The sequence below is a fragment of the Neopelma chrysocephalum genome, unplaced genomic scaffold (assembly GCF_003984885.1).
Source record: "Neopelma chrysocephalum unplaced genomic scaffold, ASM398488v2 Primary Assembly neopelma1_71, whole genome shotgun sequence".
Classification (NCBI taxonomy): Eukaryota; Metazoa; Chordata; class Aves; order Passeriformes; family Pipridae; genus Neopelma; species Neopelma chrysocephalum.
The window spans coordinates 9,918,393-9,941,709 of NW_020897731.1; the positions used below are offsets into that span (position 1 = coordinate 9,918,393).

Genomic DNA, 23,317 nt, shown 5'->3' on the forward strand with positions numbered 1-23,317 from the left:
GTCAGAGCTTTTTTTTCCTTTTCAATCATTCCTTTCTGACTGAAACCTCCTATGTCTCGCTTGAAAAACAAAACAAAAACTCTTCCAGGTCTGGTCTCTGAGAACACCACTGCATTCCTCAAATAAAGCACGGCTGATTTGCAGCTAAGAAAACAGACATGTAAATAAGGATCTGGAGAATTTGCAAATATTTTATCTGACCGGTGCTTTAAAAGAAATTCTTCCACATACAGGCTGAATTAGAAAAATATTTTTATTTACAAGAGTAAATAATGTAGTGCAAGGCGAGTGGATTTAACCCTCAATAATGCATAGATTGATGCAATTTAGTCAGTGATCTACACCATTTTGCAGAGGTGATTGCACACCTGCTATAAAGGTTAGACCTTTCCTATAGCCACTTTACAGATAGCTTTAAATCAGACAGAAGGTATTTGCACTCCATACATGTTATCCATTTATCCCATCCAACATTTATAAAATTAAATAGGTGCCTTTAAGAGTTACTGTAAAACACAAAATAAATCCTTGCCAGTGTTATCTATGGAAGAATCCAAACCCAAAATGTTTGTCCACTTTGTGTCACCTGATCACACTTAAATATTCTTTTATTTATTCATTAGGGGAGCTACTTCCTCTAGTCAGTTGCTCTTGGCAGGGAAGGAAATATTCTGTTGTGTCCACCAGGGAACTGCTGATGCTTGTAAAACTTTGACTAGGGCTTAGCCAGCAGAACTACTATGTTATGACCATATTGCAAATACTCCTGGTGTATTTTCTTTCAAAATAAAACACTTTCTGCATAGAAAAAATAGGATGCAATATAAAATACAAACTCCCTAAATGTTACCATTGCATGTACTAAAGTCCTGGCTGGTGTGCCACAGAACTTGGAAAGTGCTGGTCACTGGGTTTCACTTTTGTGTAATTTCCATGATTCCAACTTGGAAAACTTTGGTAACTTGACCAATAAATAAGCTCAAATGCAGTAAAGTTAATTTAATAAGAGATTAGATGTGTAAGTAAAACTTCTTCATCAAAACCTGTGGGATGTTTGCTCATTCTTCAATTAGGCAAAGACTTTGCATGTTTCCTTCCAGGTCCTTCAATGCCATACAGTATGATCATGTGTTTGGTATAGTGAGATACTCTGCATTATCTGTTGGGAGCGTTAAATAAATTATAGGGATGGTTTTCCTCTATAACAGAGAAATCAGATCAGTGAATTTCCCTACAATTTCAGTTGTTGGATTGCATTATTAATGCCATGTACAGGGTTGGTTGCCAGTTCTTAAATTTGTAGTTGTTCATATCCCATCTTCCCAATGGATGTCAACCTTAAGAAAACTACACTTCAGCTTGTAATAAGAGGATTCTGAGGGTTTGACTCCTGCTGTGCTAAATCATTTGAAAAAGTAGTTTCATCTTGCTGTACAAGTCTGGCAGCATCCTCGTTGCTATTCTCTGAGGAAGAAGGGGCGTCATCTGACAATGGTTCTGATCTTCTTCCAGGAGAATTACGGGCTTCAAAAAAATGTCAAAAGAAATTATTAAAAATACCCCACTGTGCCCAGGAAGTCTATTAATCAATATTTAAATATTATGTGGATATAAAGTTACATATAAAGATAATATTCAAAGGTTAGGAAATATTGAAAGAAGAATATCTAACTATATACTTTATACATATGTTGCATGATTCCCAACTTACATAAATTATAGTAGTAAGAAAAGAAAGCAGGATTTCAGAATTACTTCCATATTCAGCATATTACTCACAGCTACATGTCTTAATTCAAATAATCTTTTGACTTAATGGTGTTGGGTTTTTTAATACTATTTCCTATAGGTTTAGGTTGTCAATGTGAAAGTAATTTTTTCTGTATTTTATTACAGAAATATGTCAGAAAACATTATTTTCTGACATAGGATTAAGCTGCCTATTGGGGTTAAAACACGATGTAAGAAAATTTATTTAGTGGAAGAAATTATTTTCATAACTGGTCATATTCATTTCACAATTTCCTTATTGAGAACAAGTCTTGTGATTTGAATTGAAACACTTGATCAAAGCTGAAAGTGCTTTTTAGATGATTCCTCATCATTTTTGTATGTGATGGTAGGAGTTTTCTCCCCGTTCATCAGCAATGTTGTTTTGTCTCTGATATCTCTTTCAATGTGGTAAAAAAAGTGATGTGAGTGTTAACAGACTGAAGTCTGGCATTTGATTTTCTGTCCCTTAATATTCTCCATCCCACCAGAAAAGACAACATAGAGCAAAACTTTCTAATTTAGGACAGGAGAAGTCTGAAACTCCTGACTAAATGCATTTACTGATTCTGTTACTGGCCAGAAAAGGCTGAACTGCCTCTTCCTAAGTTACTCCAAAGTACCAGCTCTTAGAACCATACTTTTTCTCCCAACGGAGGAAATCAAAGTCATATAATTACTCTAACAATACTGCATGCTGAGAGATGAGAAATAATCTCATGCAATTAATGTTTTTATTAACCACCTCCTCTATCAAGGGAAATTCTCCAGAAACCTTAAAGCTAAGCTTTGCTTCAACCACCCCTGTTCAACAATAAAAAAATGACTTGCATGTCAAAGAAGCTACTGTTCAGAGGTACCTAGAATTCCTGCTTTTACTTTTGAAGTTTTTTTCGAAATAAAAAGATCACTCCTCTTTCTTCAGTTTTACTGTGACACATACTTACCAGATAATGACTGAAAAGACTGCACTGCAAATGCAACAAGAATCGATAAAAGAAAGGTTCCCATGAAGTATATCTGTGACAGTAATTTTAAAAACATAATTAGAGCAGTGCAAAGCCAAGGCAGTTTTCCAAATGAACTGTACATGTATTAAAAGAGCAATACATACCAGAGTAGACTGTAAAATATTGTTCCAGACAACTCTCATATAAAAATAAAGCAATGCTAATGAGCATGGACTAATTGATTCTTGGTTACTACTATTCCAACACCTACAAGAAGAAGATTAAAACAACTCATTAGTCCTCCTCTACAATTTTGTGGTATCAGTCATCTGAGAATCTCAATGGGTTTGCAGAAAACCTCAGTAACCCAGAAAAACAAATAAATATCATCATCATTACTTCACGGATGGTGAAGACAAATTCAGAGAAATTCCAGATTAACCTTATTAAGCATAGAATACCTTACTCTAGGAGTGTATTTTTTATATTCTTATTAGTCAGCAATAGGTCTAAGCATCCAAGCTATGCTTGCCAAGCAGTCAGAGTACAAGTTCTACTAATGTGAGTCAACAGCAGTAGGACTTGCTTTAAGATTATATGTACAAAATTTAGTTGCCTAAGCAGGATGCTGGTGCCTAAACCTCCTTTAGAGACAATGGAGTATGACAGGATGCAGTTAGAGCTTGAAGACAGCTTTAGCTGACTAGCACAAGGTACCTCCTGTGGGGTGAGCTGAGCAGCTCTCTCAATTAGGACTTTACCTACTGGGGAGTTAAGAAATTTAAATCACAGGCACCTATCTTAAACTTCAATTGGCTCTTTTTATCAAGCTGAGGAAGGAGGGGTGGGGTGTATATATATAGAAATATAAATTTTCTCTATACATTTTATTATAAATATACATATAAATTAGTTATAGAGTTATAAATTATATATATATATGTATAAAAATATAAATATATAAAAGTATATGCCCTTCTGGATAAAAGTGTATGATGATGGAAAAACCCTTCAGCACTGTCAACTCTGGAATTATTCTCACAACAAAGCAGATGGATTCAGCTCAAGTGAAGGCAGAATTCAGACTCAAGCTTACAATCCCAGATGGTCCAGAACCCTTGTTTATCTAACCAGCAGTCTCATATGGAATGAAAGCAATTTAGGTACAAGTTCAGGCTAACTGCAGTGCAGAACAATTTCAGCAGATTTTGGTGAATAGACAAGTGAGGTTTTAATGTTGGTATCATCTCCACTTTTTTGGGGTCACACAACACTCAGTAGAAAAACAGATGACAAACCACTCATTCTTGGTTCACAGTGTCATGTATTAAACATTAGCTTCTCCTTCTTTAAATATTTGAAAGGCAAATCCACCAAAGTATAAGCTTCCCATTCTCACTGTGCTTTCCAACACATTGCTTTACCCAGGTAAAGGAAACCCAAGTTCTGTACTGGAACCAGAGCTCACTAGGTGGTTTGCGCATGAATAGTGCTGGCACAGGTAGTTCAGGCAGCAGACTTGTAACCTTCTCAGAAATCTAATGCTCTGTGCCACAGTATTTGTAACAGGCTGGAACATCTTTGCAGGACCATTAAGGAAGGACTGCTATTATCCCAGTTACACACTTTAAAGTTCTGTATTAAATTGTGCTATATCTACCATTGAAATGTTGGTTTGAACTGCACACAAACCACCAGTGCCTAACTTAGGAACTTAAATATATTGAACTGGAAAAGACCTCCTGGATCATTAAATCCAGTCCCTGCTATTCCAGGTAACCACATATAATCAGGTCTCTTTAACAGGCATACACTGAAACACATTTAGGGAATTTAAGCATTTTGAGTATGTTGACCTTAACCTGTCTTAAATCATACAAATGAACACAGTTAATAATTACAGGAGTTGCTCTTCTCCAGAGTAAATGTTACTTATGTGGAAAATCAGAAGATGCTGATTAAGGGGGAAAAAGACTCACCTGTAATAAAGTTCCTGAAGAAGTGATGTATTACTAGAATGCAATGCTTGATCAATTTCCAAGTGATCCAGAATGTAGGAAGGTATAGAGTTGCCCTCTTCTACGACAAGGGCCAAATTAAAGAAACCCTAACAGCAAAAAAAGCATGCACGCTTTTTAGCCATCAAATTTTCATATGTATATCTAAACATCAAGAATCTAAATAATTATAACTGTCTTCTATAAATTAATTGAATATAATGTGATATTCATTGAATAATTATGAGACCCTTTTCTCCTAACCATATATGCAGGTAAATACTGAAAACGCAAAAGTGTTTAGATGTTGTGATACTATTTTCATAGAAACCATCTGGAAAAAGACATGAGTTTTATAATTTTTAGTTGCTCTTTAAACACAGTCACCATATCAAACTGTCATCTTTCATCTACTATGGAAATACAGACTAAAAGCAGAAATGGATTTTTGTTCTGTTCAATTCCCCTCCAGCTAGCTCCACAGATCAACAGCATCTGAATAGTGAAAGTGAGAGCGGAAATTTCCTCCAGACAATTTAAGTCCTTAGTCTTACAGCTTTGCCTACTTGGACAAGTCTTATGCATCCCTATGTCTCTTCAGAGCCATGAAAATGAACACACATGAGACATATTACAGGATTCCCCATCAGTTTGGCTTTCATACTTTATAGTAACTGTTCATGCATCTCTTCTCTCCTTTGGTAGTTTAGCAGTAATGTCTTGTCCCAATATCCTCAAACCAGAACCAAACTATGCTACCTCTAATAATTTCACATACAAGATACTGTCTGGAGACACTGGCATAGGGACAGGGAGAACAGAATATTACAACCAGGACAGTTTAGGAGGGTCTGAGGACAGGAAACTCAGTGTTGAAACACTGCATGTCTTTGGTAATGTGATATGGTGAATCTTTTAATTATAAAGCATTTTAAGATGAAACCTTTGTGGCAAACAAAATTCACCCTAGGATTTACTCAATATACCAAGGGAAATAGGCCAGTCTTCCTTTTTATATCCTGAAATGGCAGGGGATAGGATTGGCATAGAACTCAGCAGTCTATTAATTCATCCCCTTGTAATAGCAAAAATGCCAAGGTCACAACTGGGTCAATTGTGCCAAGGTACTGAATTAGGCCATTCACCTTTAGCTGATAAAACAGCCTAATTCTAGGACTATCCCTCTATGCTAAGTTTACCTTCTATTATCATGAATCAGCAACTACTGACTCACAAGGTATTCTGAAATAATTGTAACTTATTCTAGCAGGTTTCTTCAGTGCAAATATAGCCAAGCAGAAGAACCAGTCTCAGCTAAATTCTCAGATTGTTCTAAATTCCAATGTTTTATAAACACTCCACAACTGCAGACCCACCTGTGAATCTCCCTCCAATGCAGCTTGTGCGTACATCCGCATTGAGAGCTCCAGGTCTTTAGACTGGTTCTGGTAACCGTAGTAGTAGAAATCACCCATCTTCAAATAAGCTGTGCAAGAAACCAGTAGAAGATAATTTAGAATATTTGTAGGAATAGAATTAACCAACTATTAATGTGGTGGAGAAGTTAATAGTAATTATATTTAAAGCACAATACCGAAAAACAAAGGTACTCTTTCCCTCTGGTTGTCTCTGTGGATACTTTACATCAGCCTCTCACTGAAAATATTTATCCTGGATGAAATTTCTCATGGTCTAGAAGGAATCAATGTCCAGAAAATACTTGACAAATATCTTTCTGTGATATTGCACAGTAATGAAATGCATCAAAAGAGAAGGCACTTACCCAGGCAGGAGCAAGCATGACATTGCACTAAGCTATGCTAAGGAGTTTAAAAACTCCCAGAACTCCCAGGACTGTGTCTACACTTATCTGACCTAAACTTTCCTCAAATGGGTTGAAACATTTCTACACCTTGCACTGTGTGTCTGTAGCAGCTGCCTAGAAATCCCACCTGCTTTTTGCAGTGGACTATAGCAGAGCCCTTCCAGGAAGCAAGTTAGTTACCAACCCAACAGCAAAGGCAGAAAGGCTACATGGACAGGCTGGCACGGATGCAGAGTGGAAGGCCATGAATGCTGTAGTGAATCATCAAGAAGAGGGATCCCCTCAATGATACCAGTGGCATCATCCAGGCCTGGCCTGGAGTGCACTCTGCAACAGGCAGTGAATTTGAGGTCACCCTGCATTGCACTGATAAGGTAGCCCTGGAAATCTCCACTGCCAGGGTTAGACTCTTCATCTCAGGCCCTACACTGGGGATTTGATCCTCCACTACTGCAGAGAAGGGTCTGAGACAAAACTTTCCTTCTGTTACTGATGTGAGGAAGAGACAGAGTAATAAAATTCTACCTTGAACCCAGCAAGTCTTTTCTCCTTTATTTAAATGGAATCACAGTCCCACCACACGAGTCTGACCTTCAGAAGTTTCTCTAATGTAAGATTGTACCAGTGGACCTACTGAAGAGTCAACCAAACTGCACCTTGCTAAGGTACCTACAAGCTCCTCAGGAAAGCTAAGAGGGCTTGTCAGCTCCTGTGGCCTCAGGCTATATCAATGTTAAATTTCCACACATTTAAATTTTCCACACTGTGTATTTAAGGAATAGCTTGAATTGTTTTTACACTCCACTTTTTCACGTGCTTATTACAAACCATTTAAATGCTCTTGTGAGACAATTAGATCAGTGTTTTCAAATGTTCAGTAATGCTTTCAAAGGCACCAAAATGGCTCAGTTACTAAAGTCATAGAGGTAGTAAAGTTTAAGGCCTGAGGAATGTAACTTATATGTAAATAGATTTTTTTTTTAACAGAGAATCCTTTAGTTCCCCAAGGTAAGCTCTGCCAACATTGATAAACTCTGTACCCTAACAGAAAAACTAGTAATAAATTAGATAAGGAATCCTTTAGCCTTTATTAGTTTCTCATGACTCAATTATGATACAGAAGTATATTTGCTCTTGGATTTTCCCTTCGATAAACTAAACAGCAGGAGCTCCTAAAGTCTACTGCTATTTTTTTTTCTTAAACTTTAAACTTCTTAAACTGAGTCAACCGCTCAAACTCCTGAATATCTAGCTCCTCCTCAGGGCTTAGCTTTTTTATTTTATTTTATTCAAATTTTATACATTTAATGCCATAAGAAGGAAATTTTCAGAAAAGATGTGCTGAAACACAACACATAAATTACCTTTCCTCCCCTGAAATTCCTATGAAAACATTAAAAAAGGAAATGCATGATTAACAGGGATTAATCTTCCCTTAACTTGCTCACTCACAAAGAAGTTGTGACAAACACAGTTTTTGAAATTTAAAAAAAAGCAAAATTAAAATTCAGAAAGAATTCCTTATACATACCAAATGATGGGGCATTGACTTGAGAAACAGAGAAATTGTAGTATCTCCAAACACAATCAGTTGCTAGGTATTTCCTTGCTAGGTCCTTTAAAGAAAATAATTGATTCTTTAACATCACAGGTAAGAGAGTAGAATCACATTATTATTAACAAGTGTTCCTTTTGGGATAATAAGTTGTGAATACATTTACTCACTGGTCTTTCTTCACAGATGTGTGCTAAATTTGACTGTGACACTTCAATCCCAGTTTCAGCTGCTAAAACGTAATGCAGCAGAGCTTCATGCCTGATGTTAGATAAAATAAATTAATGAAAAACCCAGCAAAAATAACATGTATTTTAGTTACAGTTTAAAAAACCCTGAAAGCACTAAATAAATTTATAAAATCATCTATGAGCAAACTTTTGGTACAAAGTTTAAGAGCAAGAGTCTGGGAAACCCAGGCAACAGCGACATACACTGGCAGTGCTCGGTGTAACCAGCCATGCTGGACCTCAAGAATTTGCAGCCTTTTCCCTCTTGCATTGCAGCTAGAATAGCTGGAGTGTGCATTTACTCCAAGTGCCAGACTGATGATAAAGGAGAACTGATACTAAGCCCAATTATCTATCTAAATGTTTCAGATAAAACATTCTTAAAGACTCTATTAAAAAAAAAATCTGTAATTAACTTAGCTGTGTATGTATCTGTCTAACATTCATCTGAATACTTCTTTGGTATGCTTTACTGTGTTATTTATATGACTTACTTTGTCTTGTCTGTTTAGACTATGGGCTTTTTGAAACAGGATTTGTCTCTCATTATATTTGAATGTGTGAATTAAACGAATCTCAGACTCTTTAAGGAGTCTCGGCATCTCACTGACTGTAAAACAAGTAATAAAAGCTAATATTGCATTTGCACTACAGCAATTTGGTATTGTGATACTAGAGGGGAGCAGCTCTCATATTCTCTATCACTCATTAATTCCATATTATGAAGACCACACATTTAAAATTAAGAGGAAGTCTTTAAAATAACGTGTGTACTTTCAAAATTACAAGATAAACAAAAAACCCACTTGGTGTACTTTTTTCCTACTAAACTTTCCTATTAAAGAGTCATGCTTCCAATGATTTTCCCCACAGCACAAAGCCAATACCACGGCAAGTTTCAGGTTTCAATGGCTTGTTATACTGGAAGTGAATATGGTCAAATACACATTTGACTTCAAGAGTAGGTGCTTAAACAAAGAAACTTTAAATGAAATTGTGAAAGCAGTTCTCCTGCAGTTCACTCCTGCAGAATTAGCAGGTGTAATCTCCTGTTTCCCAACTATTTCTGCAAGATTACAAATTACTCCTTGTACTTGCCCTATAAAAACATCTAGAACAAGGGAGACCTGAGACTACAGAAAGAATTTGGGATTCCTAAACTGGGAAATTGATTCATCTGATTCTTAGGTCTCAAAGGGCAATTCAGAAAAGAAATTACATTTAAAGCCTTTAAATTGGCCTGGGAAGATCAAACTGCTGGTACCATGTACTGACAGATGTGCAGAACACGTCTGCAAACACCAACGACTGAAGAACACATATTACTTGCTCTGGTTGGCAGTGTAACAATTTACACCTATGCAAGGTACATGAAGAATTGTTCAGAAGCAAACATTTCAACATGGACATACTCCTAAACCCAGAGATGAGTAGGATCAGTATTTATAAGTAACAACCCAAACACTCCCAATCACTGGCATCTTAAGTGGTGCTGCAGCAGACTTTTCATCCCAGCTGTTGAGCTCTGACTTTCTGGAATCTTAATGCTCTACCTGTAATCTACGTGTGGACGCTCATGCTACTGCAAAGTGAGCTGGGCAGAGTCACAGGCTCATACAACAGAACATACTACAAAAATACCAACAGAGTTTTTCAGAGTTGAAAACTGAGCTCAAGCCTCAGGAGCTATGTCTGTGATGGACTGAGTAAAAAGACACTTCTAGGAATTGGTTATTCCGGAACAGTCCACTGACAGTTCCTTGTAGATCTCCTAAGCCTGAAGCATTAATTAAGTACTCACAGGGGGACACTGTGGGACTAAATGAGCCATTGTTTTAATCACATATGACAGTCTGATGCCTGTACATACAGTATCTGATGCTCATGCCTCCAGCATTAACCCGGAGGCTATTTTGAAACCTCTTGACTGGCTTATTGGATATTGTAGCCTCCTATTTTACTTACAGAAAAGATAATATTAACCGTACACAAAAAAATTAACAAATCTAATCCAGCAGACTGAGTTTTCATGACATGGAATTATACAGAAGAGAGAAAGCAAAATATGGGGTTTGGAACAAAGAGAACATTAAAAGTGAAAGGTGTTCCTCTGGTTAATCCAGTGCACGTCACAAGCCACTATATTATGGGTTGAAAACCACCATCAGCTGATTCAACTATTTCACTTTACAAACTCCTTATTTTTCCCTTGATTCTGTCAGAACTGTTGAATTACACTTTGGGTCAACTCCTCCTTCCCTTTATGTCAATGGATATTTAGCTATGGATTTCAGTGGTGCTACTATTTCTTTTTTTCTTTGAGGTGATCTTGAATATTAATTATTTTATCATGCTGTAAGTAAATGAAAAACAGAAAATAAGCTAAAAGGGAACAGGAGAAACATACCATGAAAGTTCCAGATAAGCATTGAGGGCTCTTCTGATTACATGACCTAAGTAGCCATTCTTCTCTGCAATGTGTTTTGCCCATCTGTGGAAACGATCAAACAAAAATCAACAGTTGAGCTCCAGTAATGTAATCCCAACTCAAGCGGATTCAAAGAACACAAAAGGATATGGGATCACCTTCTGACTTCTTCTGTAAAACAAACTATGGGATTTAATTGTAATTGCTGCATCAGTCTTGTAACAACTGACTGAATGAGAACATGATGTCCGTTCATCTCTATGAGCATATTAGAGACATCCTGTTTTTTTCTTCGCAATTTTTTTTGGAGAAAACAAACGTAAGTTAAAAAGTGCTATCAGTAGTTATCTGCCTCTTTTTCCCATGCAAAATACCAGTTCTACCACATCAGGAGTCTGACATTTCTTGAAAATCCAAAAAAGCAAGGCTTTGTTAGATACAACCTTTCCAAGTTGTTTGATACAATCTCTACAAGTTGTTCTGGAAAACGAAAAAAGTACTAGAAGTACTCAATATCTCTCAAAATCTACTGGTCATTTAAATAATACACATACTCATGAGATCAAACATTACTGTAGAAGAACCTTTTGTCAAGGAGGTAAGCACTGTGAAGTACAAGACTTTATTTAGACTATGGACATAAAAATCACCAGCAATGAAAATATTCACATCAGAATTATACTGTCATTTAGTAAATGGTCTCATTCCTTACATTACAGCTTTTTCTGGATCTCTAGGGAAGTCTTCCATATTTCCTGTGATGTAGTACAGAGAGCACTGTAAAGTCCCTTCTATATGTCCTCCTTGGGCAGCTTTATAGAAATAGCGTGCAGCAACTGTCTGTGAAGAAACAAGAGACAATTAGCAACTCTGCACTACTAATATTTATTGAGATTTTTTCCCTCAGGACTTGTTTCATCAGATGAATTAAAACAGGCAATTGGCTAATGAAGGCAAGACAGTTTAGCTACTTTTAATGTACTTAGATGAAATTAATCCCTTTCTTCTAACTATTTAATAGTTTAGGCTGGAAAAAGTTTTGAAAAACATATTCTGGTAATATAGGGAATAACAAATAGAAAAGTGTCTAAATGTATAACTAATACCCGGTGGCATAAAAGTCTTGTACACACTGACAGAAGTAAAATTAGTTATTCACTAAATAATAATGGCCCATCTTCGCAAACGAAGATTTGGGGAAAGGTCTTTTACCTTTCCAGCCTGCGCAATGGATTTTTTTAGGTGAGACACAGCCTGCGCTGAACTGAGCCCACCCTTTAATCCTAAGGTTCATCTGCCGGGGCCAAGCAAGCTTGGACAATGGCAGTGAGGTCCTCAGGACGTAGGTTTGTTTAGAGTGTCCTTCTCATAGATGGATGGCCACACAGGGCTAACGACCTCCATCAGGCCAGGAGACCGGGATTTGAACCCGTGGTCGCAGCAGTGAAAGTCCTGCACGCTAACCACTAGGCCACCAGGGGTCTCTATTCACTAGTAGGAAGATAAACAAAGGATCCTGGAGAACAGGACTGATGCCAAGTGATGGCTGTGGAGCAGCAGCAATGCTCAGTATGTCCAGCAGTGCACAACCACTATGCTCAAATCTTTGAAACTGGTTTAAAAAAGATAACATAGATTGAGTAAGCAGGGTCAGAACTGCAGAAGTGGGAGGGTTGTGTGGCTCTCCATGTTTTACTCTCAGAAACAGTAATCTGTAAAGTAAACCAAAACAGCATACAGCCTGAAATTATTTATTTCAGGAAATTATTAACCATCAATATATGTTTTCTGTGATTAAGCATAGACTTCAGAGTATCCATCATAGCCATAACTTCTCCTTGCCCTTGGCTTTGGTGATTAAAGAAACCTGGGTCCTTTTAGGTGTACTCTTATAATCAGTCTGCTTTGAAATGTGCTTTTTGGTCCCCGGGAAAGGAAAATGTGTTTGCCAGATGCACATGTTGTTGAGCACCACTGCTGTTGGAAGCAAAATGCTCACTGTCTGGAATATATCCAGATCTCAGAACTCACAGGCCACACTGGAAACATCTTTTGGCTCCAAGCACGAGGTCTGCCTGTGTTTATTACAGCCTACCTCACTGTATTTGTGCTGCTGGTCATAAACTAATTAAAAGAAATAAATTAATTAAAATTAATAAATTAATTAAAAGAAATATAACTAAAGTAGACCCTTTCTATTAGGGGAAAAATTATTTTGCACATATTGAAAAGTTAATGGCTTGTTTCACAGAAAGACAAAATAAAATGCTGCAGTCTACCAGAACTGTAATAAATAGTTACATTTTCAAGTCTGGATTGAAGGCCTTTCACTGCAGTTCTGAGGTTCGCAGAAGCTACGTGAATGTAGCATAGCTGTTCATGAGTTCAGGGACAAGGTTGTGCTGCTTTCAGTTACTGTGGAATCCTTTCCCTATATACTTTCCAATCTAAAACTGAGAGAAACCAAAAGATCACATGAAGTGAGAGCACACACTATCTTTCCTGGCTGCTGTCACTAGAAGTAGGAAAGCAAAGGCAGTTACTGAAGCAAAACCTGAACCTGTTTTGTTTCTAAATTAAGGGAGTACAAACACATGCACATAATTTTGATTATTTGAGTAACACCTCTAAGCAATCTGACTGAATCCCCCAGTAAAACCTTCCTTTGTGATAAAAGGTATTAAAATCCAACGCAGAGTGAACACAGCAATCTCAAGAATGAAGCAAAACCTTTTAAACTGGGTCCTAATGTAAGAAATAGTACCGTTAAATATTTACTCACTTGATTTCTACCAGGTACTCCAGGGTAGATCCCATCTAAATATAGCACACCGAGGTTGTATGATGCATCTGGATTTCCCAATTCTTCAGCAATTAACCAGTGTTTGGCTGCTTTTCTGTAGTCTCTTTTAAAATTGTGGTAATACCATCCCAATCCATTCACTGCCTGGGGCAAGCCCTGATGGAAGAAGAAGAGCACCCTCAGGTCACACATTTGATTCTGCTTTGGGTCATTTCTGAAACTAAGGGTTATAAACGTTTGCTGACATTTTTTTCCCCCCACTACTCTTCCTCGTGGCCTCATTTAGAGTGAGGAATAAGGCTACAGTGTCATTTTATTCGTCTCAGCTGTGTCTGCATTCAGATTTTCACTTGTTGACAGGAACAAATTGTGACAAATTTTTCACCCGTTTCCTCTGCAAGGACAGAACAGGACACTTACTCTTGTGAACTCCCAGAACCCAGTTGGCAGGATTAGCAATCAAAAAACCCACTTCTTTTAAACTAGAACATTTCCTTAAGAATAAATAGAAAGCAATGAACACAGAACTTTTTAATGCTGCTTTCAAATTGCATTTGACCAATATCATACAGATCTGCTTAATATATTGCTACTTGCTATTACCAGGCTGCATTTTTGCATCAATAATTACGGATCAAGAGGAGAAAATCTTTTTGGGACAGTTTTTATTTTTGTTGCAATGAGTCACCACCTCCTTGCACAAACTGGTGGATCATATGGGGCTGGAAGTATGACAGCCTGTTATTAACTTACCCATTAGAAGGTAAAGCAGTTAAACTTTTCAATAATTATGGTGTTGTTTTTGTATAGAAAATGTGCTCTGGAGCATAAAACCCTAAGTATCTGAGTTCAAGGAGAGTAAGGAAATTGATGTCTCTAAGATTCTTCCTGGAATCTGTTCCTCAGATCCTGAGTCAAGGGAATTTTGAACACAGCATGAAAGCCACTCAGTTTATTCAAGCCTTTCCCAAACAGGCAGTGGAACAGTTAGTCTCTCCTGTTTCAAAGAAATCATAGAACAGGCACAGAGCTAGTCTCCCAATTTGGGAAAATAAGGCTTTCGCCATTCATGGTGAAGACACTGAAGAAGCAACCAGTATTTACACAGAATTATAATAACAGGCATTTTATATAAATCAGAGTTCGTTATTATTAGCACCTGGCATAGGACTTCTACAATACAATATTTACTGCATTTTACCTTGGCTGCTGCTTTCTTCATCAATTCCAATGCAAGTTTCATATTCTTTTTCACACCTTGGCCCTAGGAAATGCATATGTGAAACAATCAAATGCAGGCTGATGAAAATTCACTTCTGCACATTCAAAATGTCTTTTAACACTGATACTATTATTTACCAGGTGTCATTTGGCTTTAAACAGTTACAACAAAACAAGTAGCTTTGTGTCATCCTTCCTTCACAGATTTACAAAATCTCAGTGATTCAGTCTAGGAACAATTACTTCACCAGCACATTCAAGTGATTTTTATGGGTAAATAATATCACAGATCTTTAATTTTTGGCACCTAAGCAAGAATGCATAGCATTCAAAGGGGCATAGGTTGCTCACAGTAGGAGCTCTCAGCTTTCCTGAAAAAGGATGTCAAAGTGTCTCCAGAGGAAACACACAGATATCATGCCTATGATATAAATTAATTCCAAACACAGGTCAAACAGATTATAGGTGCTCAAAATTAACACAAGCAAAACTAAAGCAAGCATTTTGTACAGAACAACCCCGCACTGTCAAAGGAATGGGATGAAGACTTAATGGTTCTTCACTAATATCTCTAACCGTTAGTGCTCATGACTGTTTTATGGGTGACACTGCTCAGCTGATATACCTTATCTGACTCAGGTGGGGTTGGTTATGCTTCAATTTAGCCTCTGCTGTCTACTGCTTCTAGCAGGGAAAAACTAACTGCATGTAGAGATAATTTAATTCCAACTTAAAAAAAAATCCCAGAGATCTAATGAAGGGCATTCTAAGAAAAGATCAAATTTTTACCTACATCTCTACACCAAGGCCTATGTCTACTAGCTAGTTGGATTTTTGAGGTGACAAGACATTAGGAAAAATTAGGACTCACTAATTGGGTGGTATTTTGATCCTGAGTCTGGCTCAGAGCAAAGTGACTAAACTGCTTTTAACTGGCTCTTCTTAAAATTTTTGTGCCTTTCTGATAAAAATCAACATTAGCTTCATGTCTATTGACTGATTTTCAGAGTAAATCTAAAAGCACTTGTATACAGTCTTCACTGCAGACAACTTAGAAACATCCTGTCATAGGAATGATTATTTTGAAGTGAAAACATGAAACTTGACTTACCTTAAATAACACAATGGCATAATCATATATTAACACTGGATCTTCTGTTTCTATTGCACCCTTTGCATACCATTCTATTGCAGCTTCAGGATTTTTTGCCACTCCTTGTTGGCCCCAAAACAGCATCTGAGCCAACCGTTGCTAAAAGAAAACAGCATAAGCAGTAATGTTATAAATGCTAGTATTGAAACTGGAATTGCAGGAGTAGACTTTTTCAGCTTAGATGCATTTCAAATGTATTAACAATATGTAGTTATACATCCTCAACAGTTTGAAAACAATTGGTTACCAGGAATATTCAGAGGGCTTCCCAGTGCTGGAATGTACTGATATTAAATCTACAGCAGGGATATTTTTACAGCTGTCAGTATCACAGAAGTCTGGATTGATTTAAGTGCAGAGATAAGTGATAAAGACAGATTTGATGCATGTAAATGGCTCAGAATTACACCTATTGCTGCTGGTCTCAGAGCAGCAACAGTAATTGCACTGTATCAAATACAAACCCGTGGAAAAGGATCAGAGAAGGAGGTTGCCAAGACTTGATGACTCTTCCCTTTTGCCTTGCATCATTGTTTTAGCTTTTCATGGTTACTGGATACTATCAGACAGAAACATGGGAAATAGTTCAAGCTCATAAAAAAGAAGCAATTCTGGGTAGAAAGAGAAAACATCTGTCTGCTTCATTCTCCTCCACCACTTTTCTACTAATCCTATAGATGTACATACCTGATGTGTGTTTAAAACCAAGAAAGAGGAAATTTATTACTTTATACCTGTGCAGCTGCATTTCCTCTTGTTGCTTCGTGCTTTAACCACATAAAGACATCACCATTTTCTTTTGTTTGAGCTTTTAGCAGTTCATCATCCATCAGTCTTATAGTTTCAACGAATGCCTGAAGAGTAGGTGAACAGAAAAAAAATTATTACACAATGAATTTACATATGTCCTACCAAAATGAAAATGCTTTCCATTTCCTGCTTAGCCCTAAAAATTCATGATCCATTCTGGGTTTTAAAATTCTCATTACTCCTCTGATGATCAGTCCCTTAACTATTCTTACATTCAATGTAAAAAACACTTACTACTTTGTTACAGTAGAAAACTGTAAGTCCACTCTACACTGGAAAGGTACACCAAGACATCAACAACTGAAAAGAAACCCTAATCCATCTTTTGGTTTTACATGCAAGTAACAATGACAAAGAAGTGCTTTTAAGCCTTTTAAGACTTTCTACTTTCTATAAAAATCTCTTTCAAAAGATAAAAAAAGGCTGGCAGAAAGTTTGATGAAGACCTGCCCCACAGAACTCTATGCTACGTCGGCTGATTTTTAGATTTTCAGCAATCAAAATCTCTCTATTTTCTGTACAGTAATCATTCTTTCTGATAAGCCAGGATTCTAGCACTCATCTACCTTGAGCATTCTTTACAGATAGAGTTGTGTTACTGCTTGTTTAACAGCTCATTCTAAAATCATTTTATTGTAACTTTATCAGGTAACTATTTAACCAAGCAATTACATTTGATTATAGAAAATGTATAAATATGGAGAGGACAATTTATCTCTTGCATGAACTTCATTATGTTTGCCTATTAAAATGGCAGATCAGTTGCTTAATAAACACATCCAATTATATTCATAATTAAAAATCTGAGTGAGGAATTAGGGCCCAAGAAAAACAACTGGACTTTAATGAAAGATAGGCATGTGGACAATTCTGAGGATTTGAGCCTAATTTTGATTTTGATTCCCCCTTACTAAAAAACAAAGTAAAGATACCTACATATAATTTGGGCAATTTTGTAACACTCATCAAATCATAGAATGATTTGGGTTGGAAGCGACTTTTAAACATCATTTAGTCCAACAGCTCTGCCATTGGTAAGGACATGAATCAGATGAGCTAATATTTGTAAATCAAGACAAAAATGTTCTGGCCACACAATTAATATTAATATGTGAAAAATAATTTGCACAGAAAACAAATTCAGATACAGTTATAACTCTTTTACCTGTTCCCCTTTTATATTGTGTTGATCCAGCGATGTCTTTATTGCAATATTACTGTAATAAGCATATGACAGCTCCAAATCAAGGGGATAGTTATTAATGCCTTGATAATGTTTATAGCCAAGATTCATCATAGCAAGTCTCTCATTCCCCTGAGCTCCAACCAAACTATACAGCAGTCCCTGAAAAAAATCAACAGACATAAACATGAGTGAATTCACTGCACATCTCACAAGTTTAGCACTTTCCAGGAGATTTACAGGGAACAGAGTGTTCATAGTGGTAGCTGATATACTAGCTATACCATGTAAACACAGTTACAGAAGAACAGCTCTAAAGTAGTTAAAGTGTCTTATCTATGTATAGAAAGACTTGAAAGAAAAGCTAGACTCTAAATACTTTTCAAGTACTGCACTTATTCTGCCACCACTAAGTGTGCAGCAATTTTTTAATGTCATTTTATTACAGCGTTGTTTATACTCTGACACTTTTTATACCCAGCAGTGACTTAACTAGTCCCACTGATGCCAAGTGGAGTTTTCACACTGAATTCAGTGGAAACATATGGAAGTTAACGAACAGTACCTCAGAATTTTACCCTAGGGATCTGACAGAACTAGTAGGACAGGACCTGTGTTTCAGCACAAATCTCCCTTGAGAATCATGTTAATTAGTCTATGTACCACACATTTGCCCAAAATCATTTTCAGCACTACTATTATTTTTCACCTGCATAGATTTAAAAACAATGGTGTCCTATTTGTGCTGGATATTAAATTATTTCCTACTATCTGAAGCAGATCCAATGATGAAATGACTCAGCCTCCATAACTACCACTAGGTATATTCTCTAATTAGGGTATAAAAAAAAGTTTTCTGTCCAAGGTTTCTTGTGTTTCAAGAATTGTAGGTGAGCTTGGTCTCTGATTGGCCTCTCAGAGGTTCTTCTGATTTAGTGTCCTGTAACCACAACAGGCAGATCTGCTATTTTTTAATGAGTGTTTTATATTATACTATTATATCGCAATGAAATATCTGTTGGCAATTTTAGTGTTGCCCTCTTCCCATGACATATAAACACCTTCCCTTTATTTGACCTTGAAACTGAATCGCATGGAAACATTTCAGTTATTTGCAACCTGCCTAAAAGGTCAGAAGTTCACATACTCTGCAGTTGCTCAGCTGAAGCCCAGTCACTTTTTTCCAAAAGTAAACTGTTCTACTTTTGTTACCCTTAATGATTTGACCATAATATACTTAGTGCCACATTTTTGCACACTGTAAAAAGGGACTTCTTTCCTGACTGTACTGTGCACCTTTTCCAATTTATGAGATTTACCTGAGGTAAGACTTTTTTCTTACCCATCTACAAATGACTGTGGGTGTCTCAAGGGCTATTACCTCATCCTAGCTCCACAATGACTAGGAAAAGCTGTACATTCTATGCTTTATGGTTCACTTTACCACCATTTTCAGGTCTCACTAAATCATTGCTTTCCTTGTTCTGGATGAGCAGGATAAAGATTCCGACCACCACTTCATAAAGACATCACTGCCATCAAGTTATTTACAAGTAGCTTTACTGGGGAATCCCTTCAATCACTGACTGGATCTGGAGGTCATTTCAATTTTTTAAATTCAACTGATCATAAATTCATCCCATTTCTAAATTGCCCTTAAAGGTAATTAGTTTCACAGACATAACCACACATACTAAATATACTACCTTTATATGATCCACAGACACACCGAGCCCCGTTTCAAATATAACTGCAAGGAAATAGGAAGCCTTATGGTATCCACAACAACTGGAATCCATCAGGAGAGGGACAGAGGAGCCCATATTGCTGAGGCCATTGGCACTGGACAGACCTTTCACAACCTTCTCAAATATCCTCCGGCCAACTTCTACAACTGTATCACTTCCATCTTCTAACACTAAAAATAAAATATAGGATGCACAGTTATTGCAAAATGAGTTAAAATTAGGAATGGATTTCCCCTCCTTAAGTTAATGGGACTGAGACGGATTCTGTTATTTCTCATGCTGAACGGTATTCTCAATGCAGACAACCAAAATTCAACAAAAATACAAGGTATTATTGAATAGGAAGGGTGAATAAAAATCCAAAAGACCGCCCCAAAGTAACCAACCACTAAAAACATAAGGATATTTCTATGACTCCTTCTAACTAAAAAGCCATCCTTTCATCTGCAGCATATTGCAACATGTAAGGTACATGATATTCCTTTACTAAGTTAGTTTATGTGAAAAAAAAGGTATAACACATGAACTGAAGTCAAAGCATACTAACTTACATGACATATACTGTGGAGTTATTTAAGAAAAATAAAAAAACCCCCATGATTACCATCTGGACTACTGAAGTCTATCTCTTGTAACAGTTTGAACAAAGTGTGGTACTTTTCCCTGAGCTCTTTTCCCCACATGAAGGCATCGCATTTGGATATTTCTCCATATTTGTGAATCAGCTCCAAATAATAGTTTTCATAGTAACCTAGACAAAACAACATATTTAAGATATGAAAGTTGACTTTGCTGGCCTTGAAAACAAGCTTCTGGTACGAAAAAAGATGTTTCTAGGGTAAACTAAAAAGTCATGGACAAGATAGACACATTCTTGACACACAGCAGTACTAAAAACTCCTACAGCTAGTACCACTTAAAAATACATTAAGATTTCTTCTTCCATACTCTGGTCACAATGCATGCAATCGACTGCTAATTAGAAACATAAGCTTGTTTTCAGCACACATTTTAAGATACATTACTTTTCTTTCACTAAAGCAGATACTTTGGTATAAACCTGTTAATTACTGACCGTTAGGCAACTGTGGCAGAAACATTCCCGCAAAACTCAACTATTTTTGGGAAAGGGCTTAAAATACATTTGCCCTTAGGGTCATTTTGATAAAGAAATTGAAGAAAGGCAATTGTATAGACTACATGTAGCCTTGAAAGTATTTCTTTGTCCCTTTATGCACCTGTCTTATTAGAGAAGACATATCAAGATGATTAAAGTTTGTATTTCACAGTACAAAAGTATTTGCAGGGACAAAACCACAGTTCTAGCTACCAGTAACAAACTAAACTCTTCAAATTGCATTTTTTTCTTGTTATGGCTGAATTAAGTCTACTTTTGATGATTGATATCCAGATTCCTTTAAAAGGAAAGAAAACAGGACTCTAAGGATGACAGTCTAAAATTCCTGTGTCATAGATCAACACTTACAACTTCTGTGAGCTTTTTCGCCTTGCCTTACAATATATCTGTACTCATGAACTATTTCTTGAATGTCCATACATCTCTCGTAGTAGAGTTCAATTTGTTCCACTGTGTCTTTGTCATGAAGAGGATTAGAAATCTATAAAAAAGCAAATGATAGATAAATGTCATCCTTAGTATCCGTTGTTGTCTACGCTCAGCTAGAAAGAAGCGTTGTGGGTAAATAACAAAGGGAAAAAGATTATTTACTACAATCAGTTTATCTGGCACATCATGTGATAGACAACCTGATGCTGGCCACAATAGACTATGACTTTAAACAGTCAGCATAATCCAAAAATTATGGATGAACTTTCAAAAGTGACCAATCCCATGTGACTTTTACCACCAATTTTAACAAAACAATAGATTATTCAAATATGTCCAATACTGTATCATCAGAAACTGGGAACAAAGCACTAGTGAAAAGAAGTCCTTATTAAATATAGATTTATGAACATTGCCTTACACACTCACTGCCCAAAGCATTATCTTTTAGCATTTGAAGTGGCAAGTAATATTGCTAATAAAGCTAATGTGTTCCCAGATATTATTATTCTTCATAGCAAATTTATCACTTGGTAAGAACTCCAGTTAAAAAAAATAAAATACAGCCATAGTTGGCTGCTAATATTTAAACATTTCCAAACAATGCTTTTGCTTACCTGTTCTGTTTCCAACACATTGAGACGATAGTATTTCACAGGTCCAAAGAATGCTTCAATACCACTTACATATCCACTGCCTCCAAGAACAAAGTATCCAGCAGTGTCATCATAATAGAAATCTTCCCTAAAACTTGAGAACATAAAAGAGAAGTAAACTGACTATCTAGAGGCATTGTGAAAGAAAAAAAGAAATTAGTATCTCAGAATTTCTGTAGCTGACAGTCTTAAACTCAAGTGTCTTTTTCTTTGTTCATTTGTTTATTCTCAAAATCTACTCTACCATTTAGTGTGATAAATTTTGGAGTAAATTTAACAAATCCCTTGTCTACAAACATATCAAACCAGCAGGGTGTTTTATTTTTCTGACCTGTAAGTATCTTGTGATGTTTTATGCATCATTACCCAACCTCAAAGATTTCAGTTTTACTTCTTCTTTGCACTTTTCTAAAATTGGCATATGAAAATTTAAGTTATATCCTACAGTTATTATTTACAAATTTTCAATTTCTGGTTTGTAAAGCATAGCAGAGAAGGAACAATACTGAAGTCTGCCATGCAGTTCACTGTTATGTAGTTTTCTTATTAACAGTGGGTTTTTTTAATTATTTACACAAGAAAGAGTCAATCTTAAATTACAGTGAAAGGGAATAATTAAAGATTCATTTTAAAAAATTATTCGGTTGCTTAGAATAAAGGATAGAGCAAGAATACTTTTGGTAGCAATTTTGCTCTCTAACTAAGCAAAGTAGGTAACAATTTCACTGGTGAAATCCTAGCTCTCTCACAGCAACAGCAAAACTTGACTTCAGTAAGGCCAAAACTTCATTTGAAGACTGATCCTAACGACACCGACCTGGCAATCAGTTTTTAGTGAGGGTTTTCAGACTCTAGTACTGGATCATGCACTGTGTTAACTCAACCAGTTCATGGCATTAACAAAAACATTCAGCTCATGCCCACTGTAATCACAGTAATGCAAACTGGTTTTGAAAGCATAGTGTGAAAGAAGACCACAGACATTTTGAAAATCAATTAGAATATCGGTCACAAACTTGTGCTCTCCTTCTCCCATTTTCTGCATCTGAACACATACAAACATATTCCTCCACAAAGGAGAAAATGCTGCTTACGTAAAAGATTGATGATGACGTCTTTTCAAATTCTTCCCAACACTGCTTACTTCTATCTAAAAGAACACAGAATATTAATTATAATAGAAGAAATGTTACAGGGTACATTTATTACAGTCTTAAGTTGTTCCAGGGGAGGTTTAGATTGGATACTAGGAAAAATTTCCTCACTGAAAGGGTTGTCAAGCACTGGAACAGGTTGCTCCTGGAAGTGGTGGAGTTACTATCCCTGGAAGTGTTCAAGAAATGACTGGATGTGGCACTTGGTGATATGGTTTGGTTGACAAGGTCAAAGGTTGGACTGGATGACCTTGGAGCTCTTTTCCA

General features: G+C 36.6%; 1 protein-coding gene across 1 annotated transcript in view; it reads right to left on the reverse strand.

Moving 5' to 3' along the window:
* Positions 1-235: 235 nt before the first annotated feature.
* SEL1L3 (SEL1L family member 3) overlaps positions 236-23,317 on the reverse strand; it is a 34,388-nt gene continuing 11,306 nt past the window's right edge. Inside the window, exons 6-24 of the mRNA XM_027686576.1 lie at positions 22,991-23,046; positions 21,858-21,990; positions 21,160-21,292; positions 20,278-20,424; positions 19,632-19,843; positions 17,908-18,087; positions 16,667-16,786; positions 15,891-16,031; positions 14,760-14,822; positions 13,538-13,714; positions 11,468-11,595; positions 10,735-10,818; positions 8,268-8,358; positions 8,074-8,158; positions 6,094-6,203; positions 4,700-4,827; positions 2,885-2,987; positions 2,718-2,790; positions 236-1,524 (exon numbers count right to left, since the gene is read on the reverse strand). Of these exons, the coding sequence (XP_027542377.1) occupies positions 1,355-1,524; positions 2,718-2,790; positions 2,885-2,987; positions 4,700-4,827; positions 6,094-6,203; positions 8,074-8,158; positions 8,268-8,358; positions 10,735-10,818; positions 11,468-11,595; positions 13,538-13,714; positions 14,760-14,822; positions 15,891-16,031; positions 16,667-16,786; positions 17,908-18,087; positions 19,632-19,843; positions 20,278-20,424; positions 21,160-21,292; positions 21,858-21,990; positions 22,991-23,046 (2,334 nt within the window). The 3' untranslated portion in view covers positions 236-1,354. The remainder of the gene's footprint in view (positions 1,525-2,717; positions 2,791-2,884; positions 2,988-4,699; positions 4,828-6,093; positions 6,204-8,073; positions 8,159-8,267; positions 8,359-10,734; positions 10,819-11,467; positions 11,596-13,537; positions 13,715-14,759; positions 14,823-15,890; positions 16,032-16,666; positions 16,787-17,907; positions 18,088-19,631; positions 19,844-20,277; positions 20,425-21,159; positions 21,293-21,857; positions 21,991-22,990; positions 23,047-23,317) is intronic.